This window comes from Cucumis melo, chromosome 7, assembly GCF_025177605.1.
Source record: "Cucumis melo cultivar AY chromosome 7, USDA_Cmelo_AY_1.0, whole genome shotgun sequence".
NCBI lineage: Eukaryota > Viridiplantae > Streptophyta > Magnoliopsida > Cucurbitales > Cucurbitaceae > Cucumis > Cucumis melo.
This window is the reverse complement of record NC_066863.1, coordinates 15,967,792-15,985,722: the sequence shown is the minus strand read 5'-3', so window position 1 is coordinate 15,985,722 and position 17,931 is coordinate 15,967,792. Positions and strand designations below refer to the sequence as shown.

General features: G+C 34.8%; 1 protein-coding gene across 2 annotated transcripts; it reads right to left on the bottom strand.

Moving 5' to 3' along the window:
- Positions 1-2,830: 2,830 nt before the first annotated feature.
- On the bottom strand, positions 2,831-15,844 carry LOC103495767 (uncharacterized). Of its 2 annotated transcripts, XM_051087685.1 has the most exons (15): positions 15,487-15,636; positions 15,209-15,282; positions 15,059-15,090; positions 14,693-14,766; positions 14,160-14,243; positions 13,971-14,051; positions 10,452-10,532; positions 9,932-10,024; positions 8,684-8,863; positions 8,434-8,501; positions 8,084-8,135; positions 7,609-7,662; positions 7,426-7,518; positions 4,545-4,611; positions 2,831-3,246 (listed from the first exon to the last, which is right to left on the bottom strand). In XM_051087685.1, the coding sequence occupies exons 4-15, from the start codon at positions 14,762-14,764 to the stop codon at positions 3,155-3,157; spliced, it is 1,017 nt and encodes a 338-aa protein (XP_050943642.1). In that variant the 5' UTR covers positions 14,765-14,766; positions 15,059-15,090; positions 15,209-15,282; positions 15,487-15,636; the 3' UTR covers positions 2,831-3,154. The 2 variants fall into 2 exon arrangements, with proteins under 2 accessions (XP_050943642.1, XP_008455648.2); XM_008457426.3 differs by lacking the exons at positions 15,059-15,090; positions 15,209-15,282 and having other exon boundaries at positions 15,487-15,844.
- Positions 15,845-17,931: the final 2,087 nt, after the last annotated feature.

Here is a 17,931-nt window from a genome sequence, read left to right as displayed (position 1 = left end):
GGTTCTGTTAAATATTTCACTATTAGGGTTTTTATCCCTTCACAAAGGATTAGCCAAAAAGAAGGTTTTCAAACCTCTTAAAGAACAAGGCTCATGCCTATAGAACAATGAGTCACTTGTGTGGAAAACTCAACTATAGACTAGAGATCCCAAGAAACAAGTTCAAAAGATTATAAATGATCATAAATGATATGACGTGAATCATTTTATAATAATCCAGAGTCTCATTCTAATGAACCAAGTATTAGCATGAATAAGGTCTATACTTGATGTCAAGTGGAGTACCTAGCTACAAGATTACTCTTGATAGACTCACCTTTGTGGAAGTGGAAGTGAGACTGCTTCTTATAAAATTTTAGGCAAATTCTCTAGTGCATCCACTAAACTGAGATACATGTACTAGGCCTTGAAGCACAAAGTTTTGAAAAACACCCTAACAATGTTGTGTGTGCGATATTATTGTGAAAACTAAGAGTTACTCTAGTATATTCTAAATCAGTATCACTTTGTAAAGGTTCAAGTCACTAGACACCTTTGCTTAAGCATAGCCTTGATTAATACTGCTCAACGAAAATATTTTAAGTGCGAACTAATAGCAAAAAAATTCATTTGTGAGATTGTTGATGAGAATTTTTTGGAAAAAGAAAAATTATACTAAATAATATTTTATTCACAAATGATGTTTTCATATTGTTAAGACTAGCACGTGGAAGACTTCTTAAATCCTCTTAATTTGATTTGTGGATTTGGGCCGGAAGAGACACCAAAGTTTTAAAGAGGTAAGGATATAGACAAATGAAGATTTGTTGATATTTTTGTACCAAAGTGGTCCACATTCCACTCAACATTTCATGTATAAGGAACTATTCATATGCATATCATCGTAGAAAAATACATTGACTTCATATCTCTCTCATACAATTTTATTTCATGGAATAGTTGTAGATTTGGGCTTAAGAGTAGATATTTGAATTGGTTGTGGTGTAGCTCCGATTGAATTGATTAGTTTATCCTAGAGCATTCAACGCGTACTTGAGGTATCCAAGTTCTAAATGTAGGCAACAAGATCCAAGCGGCCTATCCCAGGCGATGAGGTCCATGCGTCCAAATCCAACCAATTTCCACTTCCAAGAGTTCAACTTTTGCTACCAGACATGGAAATCAACGCGCTAGAAGTCCAATGATTGCAGCACTAATAAAATCAACGTTTTCTCTACTCTCTAACCCTTAATTAATTTTATCAATTTCATCTCAACCATAAATTTTAAATCAAAAGAAAAAACAATCGGTTCTCAATCACACTGACGATGAAATGATATTATTTTTGTGCAAAGTCGTCTCTTTGGCAAACATATTTTCTAGCTAGGTCTAATTTGCCACTTACAACTGAATTAATAATGTCAACAAAAATGTCTATATGCATGTAAAAAAAAATGCAAATCCATATATTGCTCCATCATAAATTATTCCCCAACAACAACTTAAAACCTATGCAATTAGCTTGAGCCTCCATGAAAGATAACGAACCATACTTAGATTAGAATGAAAATATGTGCCAATAAAACTAAAATTAAACATACTTCATATCTTCAAAGATCCAAAATAAATTAGACTGAAACACCGAGACTAAATAGAGCAAGAGTTGAGATATGATCTAAGTGTGAAACCACATCAATTCAACAACTAATTTATCGTAAAAGGAAAGAAAAATACAGAGAAGTACATTTTGTAGCACATATTTCTTTTAGTAAGTAGGTAAAAGGAAAGTCGAGAAACAAAAAAAGTTGCAAAAAGATATCACAACCTTCCTTTTGTAAAATGAAAGTGATCTATGAACAGTGCATTTAAACAAAATACTATTTATATAACCAACAACTCTACGATATATTTTAGCGATCATAGAACGCATGAGTTGTACATACACAAAAAATAGAATTGTCATTAAAGGTCTATTTACATGTTCACACAAGTTGGGTTTCCATTAAAAATCTTGTTAGATATGGCTTTTGCAGGAGTTGATAGCCTGAGGTGAATGATAATGTCGGTTGTAAGAGATGGTTGTCATCGGAATTTATCATCAATTAGTCTTCAATGAAGTCGTCTCCAGAGGTGGTTGTTGGAAACTGGAGTGAGTCGTTAGAGTTAGTCGCACGAAAGTGATTATTGGAGTAAGTCACCAAAAGCTGTTCGTGCGAAAATTGTTGTCAGAGTTAGTTGTAGAGTTGTCAGAATTGGTTGTAGAGTTGTCTTCAAAAGTGGTGGTCGGAAGTGGCCACACTTTGAAGTATGTTGCCATAATTGTTTGTTTGAAGGTGGTCTACGAAGGTTGTGGTCAGAGCCTGAGTTGGTTGCCAAAGTCGACCGCACGATATTGGTTATTGATATATGTTGTATAGTCCCGATGGTAGGCAATGGGTGAAGCTATTTAAAACATCAAAGGGATGGAGAGATGAAATGAGTTAGTAAAAATAACCAATTAATCAACTTCATCAATATTTAAAGTAGGTGAGCTAAAGAGTGAATTGATAATTTTTATCCACTCATATTGGTGAATCAAACACCTAACACTCTTATATTAATTCTGGTATGACTTAGACTCATAAAAGTTGAAAAAAAAATAGACAAATTCAAAAGTTGGACGAAATCTTTAGGAGCAGATTTTAAACCTAAATTTAAAATAAAATAAAATAAAGATACTAATATTCATCCACACATCTCATCATCAAGTTAGATAAAAAGAAATCCAACTTTTTGACATTTGGCTGAGGGCATTGAATTCATCACTGGGAAAGTTGCCGAACAAAGAAAAAAGAACTCAAACCAATTGAAATGAAGATGAATCTCAAAATTCTCAATCGCAATATCAATAAAATCCCATGTTGTATAGAAATTTACAAATGATCAGGAGTAATGGGTGAAATTTCTTGTATCTTACACTAATGTTACTTTTTTCTTTTTTTTTTTTCACTTGTGTGGTGTTATGTCAAAGAGAACATGATTTCAACCTCTGTTTGGAAATGAATCTAATTCCATGAAATATAAATAATACTACTTTCAGAACACCCAAATGATGGACAGAATTGTATTTTGATTCTCATATGAATTTGCATCAGCTTGATCAAAAGTGGACTGACGTGAAAGGGAACTTGAGACATCAACCAAATTTTCCGATTTCGACCTTCTTCTTCATTTTTCTTTGACCGTGATATATGAATGCATCTACAATTCCTGCAACGCTGAAAATACCTGCAAAACAAAGATCTGCTTTTAGTCCTACAGCTGAGGGATAGGGAACATGACATTTCATCGATATAATGAAAATAGTCTATTTTGCTCAAAATAAAAATAAAAATAAAAATAAAAAAGCTGAAAAAAAAATCTTGCAACTAAAGATTATACCCAAAAAATAAAAGTGTTCCTATTCAAACTAATGTCCTGAATAGAATAATTTTAATAAGCCTTGGGAAGAGAACACTATGTGGAGGGAAGAAGATGAGTACAATCAATCCTAAGAGCCGTCCACGGGAGTATTTTTTGTCAAAAATTCGTGGGTGATAGTAAATTTAAGAGATCTACCAAGGTTTCAACAGAAAAATTAATACTTCCATTAACAACAATGAAAGGTAGGAGAGAAAATTGTAAGGACGAAAATAGTGGATTATTAGTAGAAATTGAAGATAGGTTATTAGAGGGCATATTAGTAAGTTAGTTAGATCATGTTATAAATAGTAGGAGAGGGGTTGGAGTAGAGGTCTGAAGAGTTTTATAGAAGGATTCCATTTTAAGGAAACCTTGGGAGAGTCTAGCCCTCTCGAAAAGGCCAGGGTTACTTTGTTACTTGTTATTGTGATCTTCTAGTATATATTTCATATATTTCCATAATTGATTGTTATTTAACTGTTCTTTGAGTTCATCCTTTGTTCTTGAGACAATCCTTGTTAGGTGGTATCCTAACAAAAACACAGTACTGGGGTATAGTTATGTCCCTTCAAACAAAGAGTCTAATATCAATCAAGATTACTTTTTGAAGAATGAATGCTTTTACTAAACAACAGCGATGATTCAAATGAAAAATCCCTGATGTCCATCTTGTCTAATTGGCATTTTTTGTATCTAAAGAATTCTTAATCTCAAAAAACAATCATTCTTCCATTGTCCTTTCACGTCAGAAGCTTTGGCCATTCAAGAGTTCATTTCGATACTCTCTCTCTCTCTCTCATGGTTGTTTCATGGTGCACACCACTCTTCCCTTTTCCATCTTTAAATAAATAAAGATTTTCTGAAGCTAATGTTAATCTGGTTGTTTCATGGTGCAAACCCTTCCCTTTTCCACTTCTAAAGCTTTTCCTCCAACCTCTCAATTTGGAGTGGTCTTATTGACGGGTTCCCCCCTTTTGTAATTTCATACCATCAATGAAATTGTTTCTTATCTCCCTCCAAAAAAACAGAGAGATACGGGAAAGAAACCATGTTTAAACAAACATATAAATATGCACATCTTTATTCTTTCTTGGGTTGGTAAGAGAAATGAGAGCGTATGCTACCTCCAATTATGGCACAAATGTGTGTCATGAAGTGTAAAAATGGAACATGCTCCTCAGTATATGTCACCTGAACAAGGCAAAGAAAAAGAAGTCAAACAAAGATTGCAGTCTGTGTGGCACACATTTTTTTAGGAAAAATCAACAACTTTCGTTGAGTATAATGAAAGAATACTCCTACAAAAACCAAGCCCACCAAAACACCCCTTTCTATAAGAAGAGATTCCAACTAAGTAAAAATGTTTTGCAATAGAGTAGTTAAAAAAGGTCGTTGATATCGAAGCCCAAAGAGATACATGAAATCTAACAAGAGACCAAACCTTGCTATGATCTCTCTACCCCAGAACACCCTATCATTCATCTCCCCGAATACCCAAATCAGGGTGCACACCCCTGCAAGCCACAAAAAGAAAAAGGTATCTCTCTAAAAGGCAGATGGAGGAGGAACTCTTTAATCGTGGCTCGAACACTCCTTTGGCAACCAAAGCTAATGCCGAAGTCCTGCCTAAACGAACTCCACAAATCTGCACAAATTGACAGTCCCAAAGAGATGATCATGATTTTTCTCTGCCTTCTGACAAAGCAGACAGCAAAAAGGCCCAATAAGCATAGTCTTCCTCCTCACAAGCCTATTGATAGTGTTCCCTCGACCAAGCAAGACTTGCCAAACAAAGAACTTGACTTTCTTAGGAACCTTATTCCTCCGAACTACATCGAAGACCGATTCCCTAAAGTGGGAGGAATCCCACAACAACTGAACAAGGATTTACCCGAAAAATCTACACTCAGAATAGGGCTCCAAACACGAACATTATTCCTCCTCTCCCTAAAATTACAACCCTCAATCAAAAAGGAAAAGAGGCAACCTCCGTCGTTTCCCTATACGACAAATTGCGACAAAACCTGAAATTGGAAGACACAGAATTCCCAAGCCCAAACAAAAAATCCAATACCAGATGGTTTTTAAAGAACTAAGAGACTCTCCCTCGCCCAATGATCCTCCCAAAAATTAGTGTCCTTATTGCCCCCACAACGCAACAAGTGAAACAAGAAAAAGGAAGCTCAAAAGCAATATATTTCCAAGGGTTTTGGTGTGTGCCTTTAACCCCTTTCTCCATCCACACAAAAGGATGGGTATCATGCTTACTTACAATTATCCTACGCCATAAAGAATCATGTTCAAGGGTAAAGCGTTGAGCCACTTAGCCAGCAAAGTTTTGTGACGAATTCTTAGATCGTCGATCTCTAAACCCCTTGATTCAAGGGGCATCCCACCACCTCCCAACTGACCAAAGGAGAACCATTTCCTTCATCCACCCCATCCCAGAAAAAATCTCCCATAACTTCTCAATAATCTTGCAAACAAAACTAGGGGCCTAAAAAGGGATAAATAATACACTAGGATACCACTCAACAAAGATCTAATTAGAATTAATCTACCAACTTTAGAGAAAACCCCTTTCTTCCACACCCCAAGCCTTTTTTGAATATTTTCACAAATTAGATTCCGAAACATCATGGCTCTTGGTTTGCCACTCAGAGAGAGACCAAGGTAAGAGGAAGGAAAAGAGCCAACCTCGTACTCGAAAACCTCCACCCACATCTTGATCTTATCAATCTCACTATTAATTACAAAAATAGTGCATTTGTTCCCCACATCCACATTCTCGACTTATAGCCTAAACTTTTCTTCATAAACACTTTATCCAAAAGATCCCAATCCACAAGATCGTAAGCCTCTTCAAAATTGAGTTTAGAACAACACCCTCCTTATTCTTCGACCTATACTCAATTGATTCTTTCCCAATAAGAGCTTGATCCAAAATCTGCCTCCCAGCTAAATAGCTCCTTGGGCCTCATAAATAGTGGAGGACATCACTCTCCTCAACCCATTACGGAGAACCTTATCCAGAATCTTATAAACAAGAGTAAAAAGGCTAATGGGATGGAAGACATGGCATTTGGTCTACACATTATATAGAGCGCTATATGGTTCACTTCAAAAAGAACTTAAATGACATTTAATCGACAGATATCCTTCCCTTTCTACTTAATTTTACCCCACCAAAAAACTAAAAACTCCATGGTATTCTCGTCATTTCAAATAGAAGTGATCCATTCAAACATGTAAAAGAACTTATATAGTATTTAGGTCCCAACCTATAGATGACTTTGTTTTTAGTTTTCTATCCATAGAATTTATTATCCATTCCACTCACTAAATATTCAACAAAGAAACATATTTTTTTCCAACTATTTTTAATTTTGAAATTTTGACAATTATTCTAAAAGTTCTCACAAAAAAAATACTTAGAAGGAACAAAAAAGCAGATTATCTAACAAGAAATAATATGTAAACAAGTTCAACTAGAAAAACTAAAATCAAAAGGGAGGGTTAAGACAAGGAATAGGGTTGTGAAATCAGGGGAGTTGCGAATTTATGAGCCCACAATGTAAAAAAAAATTTGGACGACACGGTGTCAGAAGCTAGTTAGGGATAAGATTGATGTTTTTTCAGTAATGGGACACACAAATTCTTTGGACCAAATAAGGAGAGAAATTCACAACTTCTACTCCTCCCAACTCCTTGGGCCTAACATCCCAAAAATAGTTGTAAGGATATAAATTCAGTAACTGCATCATATTATTCATATGATGCTGACTGATCAAATTATGATAAAATAGCAAAATCATGATTTCAGATTGTCATTTGAGGCATTGAAACCCTTCAAACACTCTCGATAATCAAGAAATAAGGTGAATCAGGCAAAAAATATCAGATTATCATTTCCCATCATGACATTTGAAGTTCCAATATTACAATTTACAACGAAGAACAATATAATTTTTGTTTTCAGATACACCTCAGATGTCGATTACAAACCTTAACAGGAGAAAGGTCATAATAGAAGAAGACTCCAGGTATAGACTGAGAACTTCCGAACTCCACACTCTTAAAATGCTCCGTTACAGAGTACTGCACAGAATCATTAATATCAAGTTCAAGGCATCATCCAAGTGAAAATATAACATTCATAAGTTCATCTCCAAGTACTTCCAAAAATACCTGATTTGAATGAACAGTACGACCTCTGATGTTTTTATATATAGTTGGAACCACCTGCAGCGTACATATATATTCAGTGTTCTTCCTAACATCTTTCAAGTACAGAGAGAACATAGCACACTATAGATAACAAGGCTCGTGTGATTGAATGCTGGTTTAACAGACATGCAGACCTAAACTACCACTCATCATACACTGAATGGATCAGCTTTAAATTGAAAAGCACTTTCCCAAGCCATACTCTCAAATCTACGCATTAAAATCTTAATTCCTACCGTTCATTTTTTATTAAAAAAAAGTGGTACAGAGGTAGATTATGGTGTATCATCGCCACTAGCACAAAAGTCTGATAAGTAAATAAAGTAACCAAATAAATTTATATTTGATTTTTTTAAGAGAAACAGGGTATTAAGATTGTCTAACCCTGAAGCAAAGAAACCAAAAATGCGTTTTAAAGGAGGATAATGCTTCTTACCTTGACAAAGTACTGGTGCATGACGTTCTGTTCATTATATTCCCAATGCACACTGAACATGCACCGAAAGCACAAGTTAGACATGGTAACTTTTGTGAAGTAAAATTGATTTGATTAGATAAAACGTGAAGTTCATTTTGGGTATGGATTAGGTTTGATGAAAAAATAAAAAATAATATATTTATCAGATAATTGAATACATGAATGATTCTGGTCAGAAAATATATTTAAAAAAACTAGAAACTACAAAGTTAAATAAGAAACAGTCCTGCTTCAACTGAAACTATTAATGGTACTGAAATCATTTTCAAGGACTAAACATCTACGGAGGAGGCAGAAGAAATAATTACCCATCAAGGGGATTTACCAAGCCATCATAGTGGTCGCCAAAAGCTAATCTGTTTATTCTGTGACTTACCTGCATCATGTACATAAAACTTAAAATGTAAAACAGTGATGACAAATATATAAATCAAAGCAGAAAAAGAGATTGTTTATAAACAACGCCTGGGTTATATTTTTTGATAGAACAAAATGCCGGGGCTACATGCACTTTGTATTAAATTTTTCAAATTTAAACAAGAAAGTACAAGCCCATACATTATAATCGCTTGTTTGCAAAGCAAGCAGCCCAAGAAAATTGAAACTTGACTGATGAAAGCTTTTTCCAGGCACAAAGTGGAAGCTTCCAGCTACTTTATTAACTTCAAGAGTACCTTCGATATTACACCCTTCACCTTCTTCATCCTTTACCTTCTGTATGAAATCTTCTCTTTGGCACTGAAAATCAAAGGCATAAATCTTAATTGACCACAAAAACCAACTACACCATTCACTTGTACTCTGGAAACAACACTTGGAAACAATGTACAGAGAGGATCTTCCTCAGTTTCATCCAATGGTTAGGAACACAAAATTAGCAACAAAAATTACATGACCTTAAGAATAAGAAAATTCAAAAACTTATCAATCTGAAAGAGTTATCGCACATATGATCCTGTACATGCATCTATTCCCCCTCAGCTTTTAAAACCAATGACTCGATAAAAAATCAATATTTATAATTCTTCAATTCGACCCGAAAAAATAGACAAGCGAGAAATGAATGCAAACAGATGGTGTCTTCTCTTGCTCTAGCACAGTATCAACTAGAACTCCATAGGGCTTTCATCAATTGTCAAACCATAGAAGTTAAAGCTGAGGGCCTTGAAAAACAAAATATCATCATATCGCTGTTGCGTTGTGTTACATGCTTCTTTGTATAAGCATGATAATGTCAAACCCCTTCTTAAAGACATGTGCCCCCAACCTTTAACTAATAACAAGTAACTTGTGTAGATTTTTCTGGTGGCTGAAGGTCAATGTCTGGTCTCCCTATCTTTTGTACTCTGCTTTTCACTAATTAATTTTCTTTCACTGATCAATTTTAACTTATCTAACGAGGATTACATAAATTCGAACACACTCGAAGAGTCAAGTTTCCTGGAAAACGTTAAAGAGCTGAAGTAACTAAACTGGATTTGATTCACTTTTCCTTCTTTTATATTACTCCATCAAACAACAAGTTATATAAACCTCGTACAAAAATGAATGTCGATGTGCCCTTTTGCCCTTGTTTAATCTTTTTATTGCTCTCCATGAAAGTGTGGTTTCTTAAAAAGTTTAAAAATAAACATAAAAAATAAAGAGATATAATTCCAACCTCTAACGACATTATAAGAAAAAAACATGGCATTTTCACCTTCTTGGTGGGATTGCACACTTGAGTGACTAGCCAACTGGTTGCCTCCTATAGTTCTATGCAACATATAATATCCTATAAATGGCAATTATAATAATCTAACACACCTGATCTATCAAATCTTGATTGGTAATAGCCCAACCTTTCTGTCTGTATGCTTCACGAACTTCTTCACATGAATTACAACAATCATCATCAGACTGCAAACAAGAGGAGACCCTTAACATTTCTGATACCAAATTTCAAGAAATATGTGCAATTCAAAGGAAAAAAATAAAAAACAGAAAAATCATAAATGATTTCTACTTCAGCAATATGCCAGTCACTTGTAAGCATTGTACTTTCTCAAGGCAAAAGATCGCATAAAATGTAAAAAAGAATAACAATGCTCTAAGAAACAACAATGAATAACAATATTATATGATAGCTTCATACCAATATGAAGTCCTACAAAGCAAAATAAAGCAACCGAAATCAGGAAGGATATCTTTAATAATCATGATGAAAAAGAAAAAGAAAAGGACAAAGGAGGCCCTCCTTTGGGCTCCATAATCGAAATCAAAGTTCTGCTAAGAATAACTTCAAACCCACAGAAGGTTACAAAGGATAACAAATGGTCTAAAGTACCGCTTCTGCTCCAAAACATGAACCACAATACGTTTCATTGTGCTCCAGCCTGCCACCATGCCTCTGCAATGGTTTCTCAATCTGGAGAGCAGAAAAACAAAAACAATTATATAGATAGAAGTACCAACAGCCAAAAGAAATATTAACAGGGGAAAAAAGAAAAAAACAAGAGGTGAAACTTCTAAGATAAGAAACCAACAGAAAAATCCAAGATAAATCATTTAGTTTCCACAAAAGAAGCTGGTGAGAAATATTACGAAGTCTCATCTTTAACTTCTTTGTCATCCCGGCTACCTCAGAGCTTACACTTTAAGAAAAATCTATATTCAAGATATTTATCTTATTTGAATATTTATTTCATCAGTCATCAATTCTCCATTATCAATGACATTATGAAGGGATCTGCTTCCTAAATTATACGGTCTAAGAGGGATATTATGAGGAGATAGAGAAATGCCCTGGTAATTGGAGGACAAGTGATGTATGTGTGTCTTAGCAATTCATGGGTTCAGTAAGGATGAAAATACTTTTCCTCATGAATTGCTATGCTACTGAGGTTTTTGAATCAATTTATTTACAAGCCTCAGATGTCCGTTTGACTCCCTTCCCATTTTTTACTTTGGCTTCCTCTAGGGAGGTAATCAAAATTTGTGGCCATATGCGACCTGATTAATGACAAAACGTAGAGGAAGTTAAGGCATATGGAGAAGGTTGCTTCTCTTAAAGGGGGGAGTTGATGTTAGCCTAGGTCGTTCTCAACAGCCTGCCCATCAATCTGTTTTCTCTTCTTATAGCCCTTGAAAAGTCATCAAAAGGGAAGAAAAGAAACAAAAAACATATGAAAAATTCATATGGTCTTGGGAATCTAAGATAGGGAGCTAATTGGTGAATTGCAGCCTCTCCTCTCAGACATTAAAGATGAAAGGTTTAAGGGTGGGCTCCTTGTTTCAGAGAAACAGGAACGGCTATGGAGATTTAGTGCTAAAAAGAAGCTTTTAAGTGGTTGTAGCTATTTAAAGTGACAGCGGGTGGATGACAAAGCAAATAAAAGGAAGAGCGGGGGTAGACCAGGGAGGGATATTTCTAAGAACAGTAAGAGGATGTTTGGGGTTTAAGTTGGTTATTATAATCAATGGCTCGGTTATTATAGTTTGTGGGTTATAGTAGTCTATGTTTAGAGTACAGATTATTTTAGTCTAAGTTTTATTTTTCTGTAAGAAATAACAACTTTCATTGAGAAAAATGAAAGAATACAAGGGCATACACAAAAAAAAAAAAAAAACCAGCCCATCAAAATGCCCCAACTAAAAGAAGGGAAACAACTGAGTAAAATATTACTAATGGAATAATTATAAAAGGTCATCGATATCGAAGCCCAAAGATAGACATGAAATCTAATCAAAGACCAAACTTCACTATGATCCCTTTCCCTACCACAAAACACCCATTCATTCCTCTCCCCCCAACTACATACTGAAAAAAGATTTACACGTATATCCTTGACTCGGACTGGGTCTCCAGACACGAACGCCCTTCCTTCCCTCCCTAAAACTGCAGCCCTCAACCAAAGAAAGAAGAGAGGCACCCTCCGTCATTTCCCTATTAGTCAAATTACGGCAGAATCCAAAAGATAAGGATGTAGAATTTTTTAATTTTTGGACCTAACCAAAAGATATGATACCATACAGTTTTTGGAAGAGGATAAACGATAAAAATGCAGAAATGAAGAACAAAGGGATGACTCGCCCACCCACTAATCCTCCCAAAAATACGTATCCTTACCCTCCTCTACAAAGCAAGAGTAAACTGGGAAAAAGTCGGAAGCTCGAAAGAAATATCTTTCCAAGGATTACAGTGTGTGCCTTTAACCCCTTCCGTCGTCCATTCAAATAGATGGCTCCATGCTTACTCGCAATAATCCTATGCCATAAAGAATTGGACTCAAGGGGAAAGCGTCAAAGCCACTTGGCCAACGAAGCTCTGCTACAGAATCTTAGATTACTGATCTCTAAACCCCCTAACTCACACAGCATACAGCTTTCCAGTTGACCAAATGAGGTCCATGACCTTCCTCCACCCCTTCCCACAGAAAATCTCTCATATATTTTTCCAAGCTTTTGCACAACAAGCTAGGGGCCCTAAAGAGAGCAAAATAATACATCAAGATCTCACTCACCGCTGACCTAATTAGGGTTAATCAATGCTTGATACTTGCAATAATTTGTGCTTGATATTTTGCTAGTCTTCCATTGTTAGGTACCCAACCAGCAACCAGTAGAATACCCAGAAAGACAATTTCCAAGAAACAGAGCCAGCTCTAAAATGACTTATTTATATATTTCAAGGGAAAATTACAATGAAGTCAGCACAAAAACATAAGGAAGATAACAAATAGGACAGTGACAAACCAGCACTTTCAAGATGACTGGAAATCCTCTCCCAAGTTCCCAATTATGAAATCCCACCAAAATTCTTCACTGCCCTAGCCATACTCTCACATTATTTTTAACCCAAATGCCTAAGAAACTTAATGGCTAATTACTAGCATGACCCTTACAACTAATTACACTAATTATCCAAAAAATATATTTCTAACTAGGAGTCTATTTTAGTTTAAGTTCTAACAGTCTCTATTTGAGATGTAGAATATTTTAGTCCAGGTAAAAATTAGAAAATAGTAAACATTGTAAGAAAGAGGAGAAGAGGATGGATAGGAAATAGAAAACACTATAGCAAAGAGAGATTTCATATAGTATTACTGCAGATAATTGCAGGTTATAAGTAGTTGTGAATACCATTATTATAGTTAGAGCCCAAAACATGGGGTGGGCACACCACTAACTTCAATTTGGGAGCCAAACATCCCTCAAGTGTTTTGTCCTTCTTACTAAGTTTTAGGCAAAGAGTGGCCATACTGCTAAGTGCTAGCGGGTGGAGTTAAATTCTTAAGGAGTTCAACCTCTCTTTGGGTCTTCCAGATGAAGTAGATAGCTGGCTTTTGAAATCCCACTTGGGCCTGAGAAAGCTAAGATTCTGCCAACTTGCTTGGTAAGGGTTACCTTTTGATTGGTGTGGAAGGAGAGAAATTATATAATTATTAAAATAAGTGGAATGCAAAAACTTCTTTTGTCTATAGAATACAGCATATGGTCCTTGGTCTAGTTAAAACCACAAAGAATTTTGTATTTACAATCTTTTCATGATTATTAGAAATTGATGATAGCTTTCCTTTGGGATGGAGGACCCTTCGCTCCCAGCCCTTAGGCATTCCAATTGTTCTTATTATTTGAACGTATTCATTCCATATTTCATAATAAAAGAAAAGGAAAGAAATAATAATAATAATAATAATAATCAGATTAACTTGCCATAATCAGTTAAATGAAAACATTTGTCTGGCCGTTTTCAATAAAACTCTAAAACCTCTTATGGCCAATAATGATGAATGAACATAATAAAACAGATAACACAATAAATTAAATTTTGTCGGTACAAACCATCAAAATGCCACCTACTAACCTTAGGTGCACCAATGCCATCTGGTCTGGCTTCTATAACGTTTCCATGATGGTCAATTCTTTTCTTGATTATATTATGTCTCTGAAAGAAAATAAGTACCAAACATTAAAAATAAAAAAAATAAGAGACATATTCAAGTATATGGTGAGATACTGGCATCCTTTGTTTATAGAACGGGGAAGCACATACAATATCAAGATGCTGCTCTCCACTGATATCTATGGCATCAAGACTGAGTATAGAACACGGAATCGAAGGAAAACTCAAATCAAACTGCAGCAACAAGAAAATAATAAGTTAGAGCCCATGGAATAAAGAGTATTGAACTCGGTCAGGAAGAAATAAATTGTAATTCATATGCAGAGTTCATCAATTTTCAAAAATAATCATATAAACCTATTTCAAATGGAATATTTCACATTTAGGTAAGATGTCGATCAGCTGAACAACGTTAGTAAACAATATCTAGAGTCCCAGACTACACACAAAGTCCTCCCAACCCACAGATACCAGCATTGAAAACAGAAACAAATTTGGCAGTTTTCCTCGTTTGAAACTTAAAATGGCTATTAATCAAAGCTTCATCACCAGCTCTATCTTTTAGTTGAACCACATGAAATTAAAATGAGTCCAAACCTCGACATTGACATTAAACCTAAATGTAATGCATAGACATAGAGGAAGAACACTATAGTAACAATGCCTAAAAAAATCGTAATTACATTTATGTGTAATTTTCCTCCCCTTGATGTATCTACTACCAGCTGTGTCTCAGTTTTAGCATGGAGGTACATTCCTGCAACCACACATCACAAATGATGGTCGTAAAAAGCTTCAAAGACAAAAGAAAATGTAAAACCACCAAATATAAAAGGCTTAACATATATTTTCGAATTACATAATAGCTTAACTATAGGCTCAAACGAAATGTAGAAAAAAATACATATGAAGGTTAATTGGGAGTGGAATATCATGAAAGATAAACAGAGCTTAAAGGGAGAATTAATATCTTTCAATTCCCAACAAGAAACTGATAATCATAGCCCATTAAAGAGTCTATATAAATTATAAATGAATAAGACACTTGCCTTGCAAAGCCACGTTGGTAATTAAGAAATTGCTGGAACAGGAAAAAATCAGGACATTTTAGTGAGTAACTATACTCATAGGCCTGAAGTTGCATGACTCACTTTTTAAGTATATTAACGAACCCGTAGAATGTTAGTGAACCAACTTACATATGAATGGGGTCCTGTACTTTTTTTTTTTCCTCTTAAGTCTTAGAAAGGCTTTCCATTAAAACTTCTCCTGCCTGCTGAACAGCCAGGGCATGAGAAGACAAAGAGGAAAGGAAAATCGCATAGAAGTAAAAGCAGCAACAACAAAAACAACATCATAAAATTGCATCGCCCCATAACTTTCAGATACAAACACAAATTAAAACTAGAATCAAAACCCATTATCAGATAACAGGACGTGGTTTAAGAGAATAAAAAAGAACATGGGAACAACATACTTAGCTCAGAGAAGAAGAGGAAGAGCATGAAAAAGGAGGAAGCGAGGGTGATTAAACCACCAGAAAAGGTGCGCCTATAGAAATCTTCATTGATTTTAGGGTAAGCATCCAAATTCCGGAGCTTGTTGAAGATGGCATCCATGGATAAAGCAACAAAGTATGAATATTGAAGGGTTCGGAATAGGAATTCCGAAGAAATCAGAAAAAGAAGAGTAACATATATAGAAATTGATTTGACTAAATCGAGAAATGTAGGAATGGCGGAATAGTCGGGAATTGCATAGATTTGCGGTACGCGATTTGTGCTTCGTTGTAGACTTGGGTTGCTTCGCCGTATACGGTGAACATAGGGAACCCATTGTCACACCAAAACGACGACGTTTACTTCCTATGGACGATTTCTTTATTCGTACAATAGAGTTTGTTTTTGTTTACAAAATTACACATGATGATGAAAGTGATGTAAGCAAGTGATGGTTACGAAATAAGAGAGGTAAAATCATTAGAATAGAATGTGATTATGAGATTAAACATCCACTCAATTCTCAACCAACAACAAGCTCTATTTTTAACTCAAAACTTGTTAATCAAATAAACTAACAAAAACATGGTAGAATTCTTAGTTAACAAACAAAGATTTCTAAATTGAAAAGAGGGATTTTGTGAAATCTTGCAAAGAATGTAAAAGAAAGTAAACCCTTTTTTTCTTTTTTCTTTTTTTTTGATAAAATTGGACACAAATATAATTCTCTCTCTCAACCAATTGTAAGGAGGGAATGAGTATTCTTAATCAATCTTCCTACCCTTCAATGAATCATATTATTGCCATCAAAATCAATCCACAACTAATTAGTTCAAAAAATCAATCAAACTCATTTAAGAAACAACAACAATTCAACATTTATACTAATTAGTTCATAATGCATGAAAACCGCTAAGATGAAAGTGCATTTGAAAACTTTAGTATAAATCTTGAATTGTTCTTGCATAATCCAATTAAGATCTTAAGTTTGTTTTTAAGTTCTTAGGTTGCTTTAGGAGCGTAAGAATAATCTGAATAACTCAACAAGCCGGACTATCCAACCCATATTATATGACTTGGGTTAGGTTAGTTTAAAATGTAGATTGGGTTGAGTCGAAATTTTTTTTTTGTTGGGTTGGGTCTCGAGTTGGAGATTGAGAAATTCGGTCAACCCAACCCGAATTATTAATATTTATATTTATATGTATATTATAGATGTTTTATTACTTATTTAATATTTATGGATAATGTTTGGAATGTTGAACTTTTATAAATGTTTGAAACTTTAAATTTATGAATGTTTGAATTTTTAGATGTGAGTATTTATCGACATACCACAATTTTAAACCGTACAAACATTAGGAATAAAAAAAAATAATACAACCCAACAACCCAATTCAACCTTGGGTTGTGGACCTGTCTACGACTTCCATACAACCCAACAACCCAATCCAACCGTACAAACATTAGGAATAAAAATAATAATTAAAAAAAAAAGTGTGTAGAGTCCACATGCCATCTCATTGAAGTTGTGGACCTGTCTACGACTTCCAAACAAAATCGTATACGGGATACACGACTTCGCCCAAATTATCCTATTTTTGTCAATATTTTTCCTCCTATTCTATATTTTACATTACTTTTAAAAAATACATTATTTAAAAAAAAAAAGATTAGAATGAAGGATAAAAAGAAAAAGAATGAAAAGGCTATAAAGGTCATGCTAGATAAGAAGGAAAAAGAAAAAAAGTATAAGATTGGATGGAGAAGAAGAGAAAAGAAAGAGAAAAAACCACAAGTGAAAAGCTATAATACGTGTTAAAAACTATTTAAAGCTATAGATCAAAAGTTACAACGATATGAGATTAATTGGCTAAACTCATTAACCACATTAAACAATATTCGTTACCTGTGTATACACTCCATTAAAGACTCACAGCTGAACTCTTCTCACTATAGATATATTTCTGTGTCCACAGATATAGACCAATACCAATAAGTTAGTCCTTCACAAGTGCTCGTAACATCAGTTGGTCAAATTACCGTTTTACCCACAAATTACTTCTAGTCCTTAAATACTAATGCTCCTCTAATGAACAACCTGTTTATGGTCCAACCACTAAACAAAAACCCCTCTCATGCCGTAGAGAGGGTAAGGTCCTTTGTTCAAGTCCTGGAGACACAATTTAAGGAAACACTTATCTACTTACCCTAAAGTCGGGAAGGAGTGAATTCCATATTGTGTGATTATGTTCCCAGCTCCCCACTCGATCTTATCCCCAAAATGATAAGCATATTGAGTCGAAAATCTGACCACTCTCACTCGTACAAATTAAAGGACAATCCCTCGCGAACAAAAGTTCATAATACACTCAGAATTAAGACTAAGTTACCTAGATCATACTAATGAAATAGAAACTCAA